Genomic DNA, 14,207 nt, shown 5'->3' with positions numbered 1-14,207 from the left:
CCTGCCCATTTTAAAACACTTGTAGTAACCTATGCTGTTGCCCTTGGCCCCTCTTAGCCATGTTGTATGTGTTCAATAAACCATTTCTCCCACACACGTCTCTAGGTCAGTAAGGAAGAAATCAGGGGGTCTCCCCTGGGTCTGCAGGAATGGGGCTGGATGGGAGGGTGAGAGGGCCTCGTGGGGGGGCATCCTGATTCAAGGTCATTCACCCCAAAGACTCTCCGCTGGGGCTGCTACAGGAATGAAGATGCTCCTGGTTTGCTTGTCATCCTCCCATCCAGATGTTGAACATATCCACACCTGCTTGCTAAGCCCAGTTTGCTAAATTACTGTTTATTGAATGAAACACAACTGACAAAAGAGTCTCACCATGTATCCAGACAAATCCAAAAAATCCACACTTGGGCTAAGCGGGAGCCCATGCTGCTTCTCAGTGCTGGGCAGCATTTTGGAGCAAGACCCTTAAATCTCTGACACCAACACTTTCTAAATTGGATGTTGGGCAGCCACGTCTGGTCTACAAAAACAGCAGCCGAGCAAACGTTATTTCCAAACAAGCAAAATAACATATATCTTTTTTTTAAAAATCTGCATACATTGCAATTTCCTCAAGGGTGATTCTAAAAATTAACGGGGGTGGGTGAAACTAAGAAAACTGTAGCTTGCTTAAAATCAACTCTACGTGCTGTTAGCTCTGAAGGAATAGAAGATTTCCATCTATAGAAGGTAATATACATGAATATATTCCGTATAGATTAAAAAAAAACATTCCACCCTCAACATCATTCAAAATTTGCTTTGGGGAAGTATCTGGATTCTCCCAAAAGTAGTGCAACTGTTTATTTGTGCTTTTCTGCTCTCACGTATTTGTGTGACTTTTTTCATGGGTTAACTGCCACCATCAGTGCAAAACGTAACAGATCTAGGTTCTAGATCAGGGATCTCCAGACTTGGCAACTTTAAGACTTGTGGACTTCAACTCCCAGAAGCTGGTTGGGTAATTCTAGGAATTAAAGTCCACAAGTCTTGAAGTTACCAAGTTTGGAGACTCCTGTTCTAGGTAAATTCAGGGGTCTTGACTCAGAGTACAGCCTTCATTTCTGCTCACCAACACAGTTTCATCTCGTCTGAACATTAGGCCTGAGACCAAAATTGGAGTTAACCATACTTTCGGCTTGTTGAAACCAGCTACTTTTACAAGTCTTGAGTTGAAACTTACTAACATCAACAATCCCATAAGTTAGGGAACGAAATTGAGAAGAAGATCTTGCTTGAACTTGCTCCTATCCACTGGCTGGAGTGATCTTCAGCCGCCTAGGCCAGTCTATCTGCAAAAACTGTCAACCAGCTGCTTTTGAGGCCACTTACTCAAACCCTGCACACTCAAGTAAGTGTATAGTTGGAGCTTTGCATCCTGGTAAGCTGTGGCTTGAACCTGAGTGAGGAAAAGAGAAGCCAAAGCTGAGCATGTCTTCAGGGTTTCTCCTAGACTTGAGTTCCTTAATTTGGTGACTTTAAGAGCTGTGGACTTCCACTCCCAGAATTCCCCAGCCAGCATTAAAGTCTACACATCTTTAAAAAAATGCCAGCTGGGGAATTCTGGGACAGGAAGTCCACAGCTCTCAAGAGTTGCCAACTTTGAGGAACATGAGTCTAAGAGGAATAATAAGGAGATACTCAACGGGGTCCACCTATGTTGATCCAAGAAGCAAAAGACCACTGACTGGTGAAAATTGTACAAGCATTTTCTTAACCACGGTTTCTTGCATTAGGTCATCTACCTCTCTTAAAGTTACCAGGTTTGAGAAACATAGTGTAGGAGGAATGTTCAAGAGATACTCAACTTGGGGTCCACTTTCCTTAAATCAAGAAGAAAACAAAGGATCCACACTGGTTGGAGACAACTGTACAGAACATTTGCTTAACCATGGTTTCTTGAATTAAGTCCCCCAAAGGTGGGATTGTGTGTACAGTGCGTTAAACCACAATCAAATAATTTCTGTGGGGACACTTGAAGAATGGAGATCAGATTGAGAGGTTCACCTTGGCTTCCTGATAGGTGGACAGCAACACCAGGTCCTCTCTCTTCATCTCCTGGGCCACCTTCCTGAAGGAATTCAACATGGCGGCCTTACAGAGCCGACTAGGTCGGGATTCGCCTCCTGGATTTGCAATGCTGGGGGGGGGGGGGGAAACAGAATTACAGAGTTGGAAGGGACCTTGAAGGTCTTCTAATCCAACCCCTTCCTCAAGCAGGAAACCCTCTAGCATTCCAGACAAATGGTTGTCCAATCTCCAACCTCAAGTATAGAGGACTTCAGTCAAGGGACAAAAACCAACTCTTGGTCCCATTCTTTTCCAATCCTATGGACCTTTGTATCAACAAAACCACAGGGATAGGAACAATGGATTGGACATAAGCTCATCAAAACCCAGCCCACGTCCTTCACAACTCCAGGCCTACAAAAAGAAAGATCTAAAACAAGGTCCAACACAACTCAGAAGCTTGTAGGCCTCTGTCACCTCCTGTTTGGCCTGATTTGCCAAAGTGATTCTTCACTTTGGCAGCTTTAAGATGTGTGGACTTCAACTCCCAGAATCCTGGGGAATTCTTGAAGTCCACCCATCATAAGCTGCCAAGCTGAAGGAACACTGGTCTAAAAGATGGCAGAACTGTGGAATTCTGAAAATCCAAACATCTCCATCTTGCTTTAATTGTCAACAGACACCCATGTCCTAAGTCAGGGGTAGACAACCTTGGCTCTTTTATGACTCATGGACTTCAACTCCCAGGATTCCTGAGCCAGCTATGTCACTCTAAATTCATAAAAGAGCCAAGGTTGCCTACCCATGTCCTAAGTATTTAAGGGAGTAAGTAATTAAGTAAACATTTCCTGGAGAAACACACCGCTTGCAAGAATGGCTTTTGAGTTAGCTGATTTTTAGAATAACAGATCCCTGACTTCCTTGGATAACATGGCTTAGCCTGTGAGGGAATTGGGTTGTGATGGGTGTGCAGAATTTTTAACAGTGGGGTGTCGAAATAATATTGCCATAGAGTGCCTTCAGTTCACGTAGCATGCTAAGCCCAAGCCTGTATTGATCGTAGTTTGTTGAAAGGTACAATAGATCGTGTTAGAGCTAACATTGTAAAAAGTGGATTCCTACATGATCCAAATTCAAGTCAACTCCAAGTTAATCTCAAGTCAGTTTCAAATCAATGTCAAGTCAATCCTAAATCAATCTCGTCAATTCCAAGTCAATCTCGTCAATTCCAAGTCAATCTCAAATCAGCCCCAAGTCAACCCTAAATCAATCTTGTCAATTTCAAGTCAATTTCATCAATTCCAGGTCAGTGTCAAATCAACCTCAACTCAACCCCAAGACAATCTCGACAATTCCAAGTGAATCTCAGATCAATCCCAAGTCAATCTCCAATCACCCTAAATTTATCCCCAATTCAATCTCATCGATCCCAAGTCGATCCCAAACCAAACTCAACCACCCAGCCAACGCAGAAGAGCCTTGGTCTTCCCCAGCTGCCTGACACCACTGCCTCCCCCAGCCCTCAACTCCCCTCTACTCACTCCCTTTCTGCCTTCCCGACAGCTCCGTTCACACATTCCAGCATCTCGTCTCCTGCGCACCAGTTGAGACTCAGCGAGGCGCATTCTGACGAGCTGGGAGGGGCCACGGGGGGGCCTTCGAAGAGGTAGATCTTCTTGTGGCAGTACGGAGCAGGCAAGCCATCCCCCGGTCCCAGCTGAACCCGCTCGTTGATGATCTGATGGAGACCGTCACAGTTGGGATAAGGGTCAGCTGAAAACAGGTAAGTCCAAAAGCGAAAGGGACAGAAAACAGGGGTCAGGGCAACGCTCTACGGCTAGTCCTTGACTTACGACTAGATGTCCAACGCATCCAATAATCACCTAGGACAATGCTGGTGATGTACACGGGGTGAAGGAAGTGGCTGAGCAGGGCCCCTTGGACCCCCAGGACGCTCCAGCGGGTCAGCTTGTCGCTGCCAGAGGCACAGTAGACGTGGCTGGACAGCATGGTGGGAGAGCAATACGAGACCGACGTGAGCCGCCCTTTGACCCTGACGTGAAGGTCGGCCGAAGGGTTCGACTGCAACAAGCGGGTGCTGGAAGAAAGCAAGCGCAGCGTGGGGAAGGTCAGCTCAGCGGAAAAGAGGGGGCAAACATTGGATCACTCACTCATTGGACACTCACTGGAGTTCCCTCACTGCTCCGTGTGGCATTTGGCCCAGGTACAGGTGCAGGTGGCACCCGGGCTTCAATCTCAGGTGCCCCCCACCTTCGACCCAGCAAAAGATGCTTTCCTCGAGCGCGGCAGGATCCTGGCTGCAGCAGAGCAGCAGCTGCTTGTAGAGGTACCTGAGCAGAATCAAAGGATGGGGTGAGCGTAGATTTGGGGGAGCTACTCAACGGGACCTCCCATTAAACAGGGACGGGAGCAGCCCAACTGCATCAAGGAGCTACAGGTAGTCCTCGGCTTACAACAATTTGTTTAGTAACCAAAGTTACAACGGCGCTGAAAAAAGTAACTTAGAACCATTTCTCACATTTACGACCGTGGCAGCATCTCCAAGCTCACGTGATACAAAGTCAGAGGCTCGGCAACTGACTGGTATTTATGTCGGTTGCACATCCCAGGGTCACGTGATCCCCTTTGGCGAACTTTCTGACAAGACAAGCCAACGGGGGAAGCCAGATTCACTTAACGACCGTGTTACTAACTCAGCACCTGCAGGGATTCACTTCAACAGCTGTGGCAACGGAGGTGCTAAAGCTGGGCCAAACTCACTTTGCGACAGTTGGGTTCGATTGCGGTCGTAAGCCGAGGGCTACCTGTGGAAGGGAGGCATCTCGGCCGGGGTCCCTCCCTCTCCCTTCCTCAAGTTCAGCTGTCCTTCGGGGGGGGCTCACCTCATCAGGGCTCTGCGGGCCACCACCAGGCCGTGCAAGTCGTGGAGTCTGCGGCCATCAAACTCCATCCAGCCGCCATAGCAAAGGTCCCCCGTCCCCAGGGCCACCAGCTGGTACGTCTCTCGGCTGTCGGCCACCTCTTCAAAGCAGATTTTGTTTAGTTCATTTAGTGTGTGGCATCCACAGAGGCCAGGCAGTCACTGACACACAGCACTCGTAAGACACGTCACACGCACAGGCACAAATGTGTCAGAATCCGTTTATATCACATTCATAAATGTATGTTTAAAACATTATCCCCCCCTATGGATTCTGCCATCTCCCGAGGAAGGAGGAGCGCATGTGGATTCAGCCCGCCTTAGGTTATTTCAAAGACCAAGGGAAACCTTTTGAACTGGGGGGAACAAAAGGGAGGGTTAGGGAAGAAGGCATCTGGCCTGTGTCTTCTTTTAATTCTGGAGAGGAAGAAGGCAATAACCATAAAGATTCCAAGTTCCTTTTTCTTTCCCACGAAAGGGATGACACGAAGTAGAAGGATGGGGGGCTGACCAAATGGGGTTGAGGGAAGGGGGGTTGAACCGGGTACCCTTTATAACATTTCAATTTGTAAAACAATCCTAAGTCCTGTCTTGTATTCCCACAACCAAGCGTGTCCTAGTAAAGATTCCTTTTGGACTAGAACTGACTCCAAGAGTTTTTGTTTTCCTAAGACCTGGATTGGGGTGGGTCCTGACAGTAAGTTTAAATAAAAGCATCAGCCTCTGCATGGACGTGAAGTGTGGGGACGCGACAATAAACAGGATAAAACACTAAATTAGGGTAAAAAAAACCATGATAAAATTAGGGCGCTGTGGCGTCACGACAGGATAGATGCTCTACAGGGAGTCCTCGGCTTACGACCACCATTTTCTGTTGCCAAGCCAGACATTAGTTAAGTGTGCTTTGCCCCATGTTACGAACTTTCTTGCCACCATTGTTTAGTGAATCCCTGCAGTAGTTTAAGTTAGTCACATGGTCGTTAAGCGAATCTGGCTTGCCCCCCATTGACTTTATCAGAAGGTCGCAAAAAGGGATCACGGGGCCCCTGCAACCGTCACAAGTACATGCCAGTTGCCAAGCATCCAAAATTTGATCATGTGACCTTGGGGATGCTGCAACGGTTGCGGGAAAAATGGTCCTTTTTTCAGCGCCATTGTAACTTCAGTCACTAAACAAATGGTTATAAGTCAAGGACTCTCCGTGGTTTAATATCCAAGGAAGCTAACCGTCTAACTGCTTCTGGTGTGGCTTTTTCAGAGAAGAGAGAGGATCAGAGAAGACCCCGGGGGCTTCGTAGAGAGAAACCACTCTTAGAATCCACGCAATGGAGAAGGCGGACTTGGGCTGGCCCTGGGGGGGCCTGGCGTTGGGGCTGACCCTCTGGCCAGGAAGACCCCAGATAGGCCACCTTCCAAAACTAAAGCGGGACTTACCTCGCTCCAGAATGAACGCCGCCAGGTTGCCCAAACAGTCGTGGTAGGCTGGCTGCTTCTCGAGAAGCATTTCACACAGGACTCTGGTGACGGTGGCACATCGCACTTGGTGGAAGGATTCTGGGGAAGGAAGGCCAGAAGATGGATCAGGCCGGACGGACACCTGCTTATTCCACCTGGTAGGTGGGGAGAGGTAGGTAGGGAGGAGGAGGAGTGTGGGGTCCTTGCTGCTCTCTGAGCTTGGTAGTTTTCTTGCAGACATTTCATGACCCAACTACATAACCTTATTAGTGCTAGCAGAGAGTCAGTGTGGAGAGAGAGAGGAGGAGGAGGAGGAGGAGGAGGAGGAGGAGGAGGAGGAGGAGGAGGAGGAGGAGTGGTTTTCTTGCAGACATTTCATGACCCAACTAGGTATCCTCATCAGTGCTAGCAAGGAGTGAGGCGTGGAGAGTGGAGAGAGAGGAATGTTACAGATTTTGCAAAGCTTCTAACAAGGAGAAAATATCAAGATTCCCTTGTAAATAATTACTGCACTGAGTGTTGATTATTGGGTTTTGGGTCCTGAGTTTGATTCCCCCATAACAGTGGTATGAAAGAGAGAACCATCCTGTTTTAAATCAGTTTTGCAAAACAATAATCTGTTTGTACACACACACTCTGCAGACATTTATTTATTTTATGTATTTGTTTGCCTCTCACCGCTGGGCTTCGAAGGGGGAGGCAGGGAGAGCTCAACTTCCAGGCCTGCCTTCTGGGCCAGAGCTGGACCTGAGGAGGAGACACGAGTGAGAAGCTGCCGCCTCGGGCGAATAAAGTATAAAACAATAATGGTTAGTACTAACTTTGTTCCATGCTTTTGTATTTATGCTTTTTTTACGCCCAGAGTCACTTGGGGTAGGGGAGACAGGAAATTTAATTCAGGTAGTCCTCAACTTACAACCACAATGGAGTCCAAAATTTCCGTGGCTAAGGGAGACATTTGCTAAGTGACTTTTGATCCATTTTACCACCTTCCTTCCCACATTAAGTGAACCCCTGCAGACGTTAAGTGAGTCGCATGGTTGTTAAGTGAATCCAGCTTTCCCCATCGACTTTGCTTGTCAGAAGGTCACAAAAGGGACCCTGGGGAACGTCATAAACAGGAGTCAGTTGCCGAGCGTCTGACTGTTCATCCCGTGACCGTAAGGGGGGGACAGGGGTCATGAGTATCAAAAAAGGTCACAACTCACTTTTTTCAGCACTGTTGAAACTTTGAACGCTCACTAAATGAACTGTGGTAAGTTGAGGACTTTCCTGTAATAAATATAATTCCCCGATATGGTGCCTTTTGTTGATGCGCCCATTCTTTTCCTTCTGCCTAAATGTTCAGCTTGGGGGGGGGGTGAAGCCCTCTGCTTAAGTCCCCCCCCACACACACACACACAAGGGGCCATTTACAGCAGCGTTTCCCAACCTTAGGAACTTGAAGATGCGTGGACTTCAACTCCCAGAATTCCCCAGCCAGCTGGCTGGGGAATTCTGGGAGTTGAAGTCCAGGCATCTTCAAGTTCCTAAGGTTGGGAAACGCTGATTTACAGCCCCTGCTTCCTCCTTTAAAATCCAGGATTCCTCAAGCGGGCAGGCTGCAACCCGGGACCCCTGCAGCGGGGTTCCCACGAGTTGGGGGTGCTGCATTCAAGCCTCCCCCCTACGCCGGTCTCCCTGCCCCCTCCCCTCGGAGACCCGCCTCCCGGACCCCATTTGCACCCAGCAAACGCCCCCCCCCCACCTCTCCCTGCAGCATCCCGAGAAGGGGACAGATCTTCCCGGGCGCCGGGTGGGACTTTCTCCTCCTTCCAGGGCCGGGGTCTCCGCCCTTTCCGGTGGGGGGGTGCAAAGCCCACTTCCCGGCAGTTTGCATCCTCCATTCCGTCTTTCTTTTCCCCCTTTCCTTTTCCTGGAAGCACCGCTTGCAGGCTGCAATTCCAGCAGGGCGGCGTTTAAACGGCAAGCGCGTGTTAGATGGGTGGACTTCGGTTCCCAGAATTCCCCAGCCAGGCGGTGGCTGCTGGGGGGGGGGGGCAGGAGGAGCGCGTGCGGAGGGCGCCCGGTTGCAACAAGTGGCGGGAGCGGAGCCCGGGGAGGGCGTGTCTGGGGAGGGGCCTGACCACGCCCCTCCTTCCCCGGGGAGGGATCCCCCACGAGCCAATCAGGAGCCCGGAGCCTCCTGGAACCGACCGATCGTGATTGGGGAGGGGAGAAACCTGGAGATGGGTGGATTTCCGAAATTCTGTTTGCAAGCCATCCTGAAAATTGTGTGGATTTAGAACAGCGTTTCCCAACCTTAGGAACTTGAAGATGCGTGGACTTCAACTCCCAGAATTCCCCAGCCAGCATAGCTGGCTGGGGAATTCTGGGAGTTGAAGTCCACGCATCTTCAAGTTCCTAAGGTTGGGAAACGCTGATTTAGAAACAAAAACTATCGAGAGGCCTTTAAGAAAGCAGCACATTTTCCCCGCCCCAGAAAAGAGACCAGATATTTATTAAAGTGTTTATTAGATCCACCTATTCCAGTTTTACTCTGCTAAGCCATGCTTCTTTGCCATGTTCCTCAGGATTGGAAGAATTGCTCGTTTTCATGTTTAAATGCAATAAAAGTGTGAAAAATCACCCACAACGTCTGCTGGCAAGCTGTTCCGCTGGTTAATTGTTCTCACTGTCCCGAGAAATTTCTCCTTAATTCCAAGTTGCTTCTCTCCTTGATTTTTCACTGCAGTTGTAACTTTGAACTAAATGAACTGTTGTTGAGGGCTGCCTGCACCGTCAAACTATTTAAGGAAGGTTTTTTTTTACTTACATCATAACTGCTTGCAGCTACTCCTGGACTTAAAACCGTTTTTTTTTAAAAATCCCATTTATATCCTGCCCTTCTTGGAAGACTCAGGGCGGCTTACAATCTAAGAAGCACAAATCAATGTGCTTAGCAATAGCCTTCATTCTATGTATATGCCTGCTTATTATTAGGGCTTTTGCCCGCCCCCCCCCCAGCGGCATTATCACAAAGTCAGCTTATTGCCCCCAACAATCTGGGTCCTCATTTTGCCTACCTCGGAAGGATGGAAGGCTGAGTCAACCTGGAGCCTGGTGGGACTCGAACCTGCACTCATTGCAGGCAGCTGGTGTTACTTAAGGAGGCATCAGCCCACTGCTCCACCAAGGCTCCTTGGTTTGTTTGATGACAGTTCAAAGTTTAACACCTGGGTTGTTCAAACCCTCCAAACTTTGGTGGAGGAAGAAGAAATGGACGGATGGCTGTCTGGAGACACCCCGGCTGAGGATGATGGGCTTCCTTCCAGTTCCTTGCTCTCCCTCGCCTCCAGTTGATCTCTCTGCCAGCCTGGGATCATGGGCAGGGGTGGCGGGGGTCCTTCTGATTGGGAGGGGCGTAAAATATCCCACCCTGAGCCTTGCAGGGCTGGTAGGGGGAGATGCCCACGGGGGGGTCTGCCACGCAGCCCCTGGAGAAATTGCTGAACAGGGAAACTTTGATCTGGACCAGCATCTGTCGCCCCTGCGGACACAGAGACGAGAGTCAGGCGGGTCGTGGTGGAAGAGGCCCGCACTGCAGGGAGGGTAGCAAACCCACCTGCCCATCCGTCACGCACTGCAACTGGTATTGGGGTCCCAGGAGGGGCTCCAGGGCGTCCAAGAAGGAGCTGAGCTGGGGAGAAGAGACCGTGGAAAGAGGGAGGGGGGGTCAGGGAAGAGAGACCCAGCAATTCTGGGGGTGGGTAGCCCAACAGCCCCCTTGCAGCTTGGAAACCCACCCACAGACCCAGCTGAGTTGAAAGGTTCTGCCCAGCATTACGACACCATGTAGCCCTTGTTTTACGACCACAATTAAGCCCCACGTTTCTATTGCTAAGCAAGACGCTTCTTAAGTGAGTTTTGCCCCATTTTACGACCTTTCTAGCCACAGTTGTTAAATGAATCACTGCAGTTGTAAAGTTAGTAACTGGGTCATTAAGTGAATCCATTTTCCCTGTTGACTTCGCTTCTCAGAAGGTCACAAAAGGGGATCACGTGACCCCGTGAATAGTGCAACCATCATAAGTATGAGTCAGGTATCAAGCATCCAAATGTTGAACACAGGACCTTGGGGATGCTGCAACGGTCGCAAGTGTGAAAAATGGTCATAATTTTTCAGTACAGTTGTAACTTTGAATGGTCACTTAATGAATGGTTGTAAATCAAGGATTGCCTGTATAGTATACAGGTAGTATGTAGTACAGTACGCATATACAATATAGCAGAGGTCTTCAAACTTGGCAACTTTAAGACTTGTAGAGTGCAAAGTTGAAGTCCACAAGTCTTAAAGTTGCCAGGTTTGCCCTGGTATATAGTATATACTGGTACTCCTCAACTTACAAAGCTTAGTTTAGTGACTGAAATTACAGCAGACTGGGGGAAAAGTGCATTATGTTTGCTCCTCACACTTATGACCATGGCAGCACCCCACATAGTCGGGGGATCCAAATTTGGGTGCTTGGCACACAGCCTGGTTGCCAAATCTCAAGGTCATGTGATCACCCTTTGCGACTTTTCCAGCTGCTTCCAACAGCAAAGTTAACCGAGTGACCGAGTGATTCAAACAAGAGAGTATCGCGGCCATATTCGGCAGACACTCAGTTCTTGGGAAGTGAAGGGGGAAAAACACAGGTACCTGGTAACTCTGCCTGCAGGTGGGAATAATCTCAGCCTTTTCAAACGCCCTGCAGTTAAAAAAAATGGAAGCAAAACAGTCTTAATTCATGAAAAGGCAGAATAATTTTGGCTTTATTTGAGATTTATTTTAAAACTGGACCGTGCAAGTTAATCCTCTTTAAGGCTGAGATTCCTAATTCAGCTGGACTGAACCATCTTCTCCCTGAGAGGGCAACTCCTTTGGGCTGATCTTATTTATTTATTTATTTATTTATTTAGTTGCATTTGTATACCGCCCTTTCCCTGAGGACTCAGGGCGGTTTACAGGGAATTAAAAAATCCAACATACAAAAGTTAAAACCATATTAAAAAATATTAAATTAACCCTGTACACAATTTAAAACCCAATTAAACCCAATTTAATCTTATCTAATAATCAAATATGTGCAGTCCAGCTCAACTCCAAGGGGTAACAAGGCATAATTTGATATTGTATATTGCCCAGAATCGTTGCACTCAAGATGTGCAGCAAATAGATTAATAATATACAAAATAATTTGAGGCCTATTGACTCTATGCGTCCCGGTTGGCATATGCTGTGAACACCTGATTTGCATAACTGTGATTTCCTGAACAAACCAAGATGGGCTGGAATCTTACAGCTCGCTCTTCTAAAAGCAAGCAAACCATCTTCTCCTTGATAGGATGAATGAATCTGGCCCTTTACGGTTGCAGGACCAACATTTCCAGTTAAGTCACCTTTTATTATTTCTGGGTTAAGAGATGGAACCGGAAGTGAACCCAGATTTAAACATTTAAACAAACCGAAGGCAGGACAAAACACAACGGATGGAAGCTAATCAAGGAGAAAAGCAAGCTAGAACTAAGGAGAAACTTCCTGACAGAACAATTAACCAGTGGAACAGCTTGCCACCAGAAGTTGTGGGTGCTCCATCCCTGGAAGCTTTTAAGAACACATTAGACAACACTTATCTGAATTGGCATAGGGTGTCCTGCTTGAGCAGGGGGTTGGACTAGAAAACCTCTAAGGTCCCTTCCAACCTTGCTATTCTGTTATTTCCTCCTTCCAGAGTAACTGGACAGTTTTCCCTTAGAGAAGCTACTTTAAATTTCTGCTTCACGTTCCCATGAAAATCGGGGGTCCCCCTTGCCCCCCCTCTTTTTTCTGGCTCACCTGTCAATACTGTATTTGGTGTGCAGGAAAAGCGCAGCCCCAAAGAATTTATTCGGGCTGTTCAGGCTTTCGATGCAGCCAGCACAAGTTCCATGTTTTCTCCATTCTTTCTCCCTGGGGGAGAAACAAACCACGCTTTGGTTAATATGGAATATTTCTAGACCTAGAGGTAGTCCTTGACTTATGACTGTTTGTTTAGTGACCGTTTGAAGTTACAGCACTGTTGGGGAAAAAATGTCTTCCCCAAAAAAGTGTTTTACCAAAACTGGAAGTTGCTCAGATTGGTGAAAGTTGGCCAGTGACGGTCCAGTTGGGGCACCATGTTCTGCAAGAAGGAAAAGCGACAGTTGACTTGAGACATCAGCCAGAGGTTGTGTCACAAAAGGGGGTCACAGGACCCTGGGACGCCGTGACCACCATAAATAGGAATCATTTGTTGAGCATCAGAATTTTGATCAGGTGACGCTGGGGAGGCTGCAATGGTCATAAGTGTGAAAAATGGTCGTAAGTCCATTTTTTCAGTGCTATTGTAACTCGGTCACTAGGCAAACTAGTTGAGGACTGCCTGTAAGCTACAACATGCAAAGCCCGTCCCGGGTCATTTGAGAAGAGGACCCAGCCCAAGAGCGAGACTACAATACCAATGGACTACAATAACAATGAAGCATTTGACTCCCCTAGGAGAGAAGTTTACAGACCGTCAGGTCGGAAGGGAAGAGAGGCCAGTAGGGACAGCATTCCTGGATGTCGCTCGGCCTGTGGGGAGAAAGGGGGAGGGCCGTTACACCAAAGGTAGGAACCCCTTTCTCAGCTTCCCTTCTCGGGAAAACTCCGTTTCCCAGGGTGCCCTCGGTGGGAGCCACCAGGGTCAAAACGGGGTTGGAAGAGGGATCGGGGCTGCAGGAAAGGCGCATGTTTTGTTCCAGACGGGAGCGGCTCACCATAATCCATGGATGGTCCAGTTCTCTGCCTTCTCGGACATGACGCACTCAAACTTGCTCGGCAGAGACTTTGAGCAAAAGAGGAAAAGAAATGACCGCGTGAAGGCCTTGAGGAGCCCCTCTTTGCATGGGGCGATGCATTGAACCCCCCTCCCTCCTCAGAAGAAAAACTGGCGGTCCACTCACCACGCAGAAGGAGCCGGGCCACATCTGGACGAAGATCAGGCATTCCCAAGGACAGAGCCTGCGGGAAAAGTCAACCGCTTGATCACTCTGCCTTGGGCTCCCCAGCCCTCACCCGTGCGAGACGTCCCACCTACCTGGAGTGGTTTTTCTCCGACCACCCCCACAGCTTCTCGGAGTTCAAGAGGTACAAGAAAGAGCCGGTCCAGAGGAAGCCCAGCATGGCCCAGCTCAGCGGCATGTCTGCAAGCCAAGGGGAAGGGGGTCAGAGGAGGCCTGGTCATTTCCTTGCGTCCCATTGAGCCAGAAGCCTCGTGTTCTTCCGAGGCTCAGGAGGAGCCTTTTGGCTCCAAGGACAGAGCCAAGAAGGGGGTCGAGTGGATGAGAAGTCCCAGGTTCCTGGTAGAACCTCGACTTTGCGGCAGAAAATTCCAGATTTGGTTGCTGAAGTCCTTATGGAAAGTTAGAGAGTGTCCGAAATGCCAGAGGACTTCTGGACCAGGCTGCAGCTCCTCGGTTCCTCTCTTGGCCGAGGTTGACCTTCCCTTCCACCACACCGTCACAGAGAGGAACGTACCTGATACCTCCACGTCTGTCCCCTGCAAGATGCAGCCACCCACCTACTCTGCAAGGAGAAGCATCCAGCCGCTTTCACTTCTGCCTGTGGGGGGAGGAAGAAGGGTTCAGCCGTGACCCAGCCCGCCCCGTGAGGCCTCACACCCTGCTGAAATGAAGGTGGGAGAAGTAGAGGCAGACCTCACCCTTTCACAGGACTACTCAA

The 14,207-nt window shown here is 48.8% G+C and overlaps 1 protein-coding gene across 1 annotated transcript; it reads right to left on the bottom strand.

The window, feature by feature from the left end:
* Positions 1-340: 340 nt before the first annotated feature.
* Positions 341-14,069, bottom strand: LOC310644842 (adenosine deaminase domain-containing protein 2-like). Its single transcript, XM_083370154.1, has 19 exons — positions 14,004-14,069; positions 13,564-13,669; positions 13,430-13,487; positions 13,244-13,311; positions 13,001-13,058; positions 12,563-12,627; positions 12,303-12,416; positions 11,127-11,175; positions 10,050-10,124; positions 9,808-9,974; positions 8,193-8,380; positions 7,124-7,192; positions 6,425-6,544; positions 4,953-5,091; positions 4,236-4,400; positions 3,933-4,147; positions 3,591-3,822; positions 2,047-2,179; positions 341-1,438 (listed from the first exon to the last, which is right to left on the bottom strand). Exons 2-19 carry the CDS (start codon positions 13,665-13,667, stop codon positions 1,328-1,330), a joined length of 2,130 nt encoding a protein of 709 aa, XP_083226280.1. The 5' UTR covers positions 13,668-13,669; positions 14,004-14,069; the 3' UTR covers positions 341-1,327.
* Between the last annotated feature and the right edge of the window lie 138 nt (positions 14,070-14,207).

The sequence above is a fragment of the Vipera ursinii genome, assembly GCF_947247035.1.
Source record: "Vipera ursinii genome assembly, chromosome: 9".
In the NCBI taxonomy this organism is placed as follows: Eukaryota; Metazoa; Chordata; class Lepidosauria; order Squamata; family Viperidae; genus Vipera; species Vipera ursinii.
This window is presented reverse-complemented; position numbering and strand designations above follow the sequence as displayed.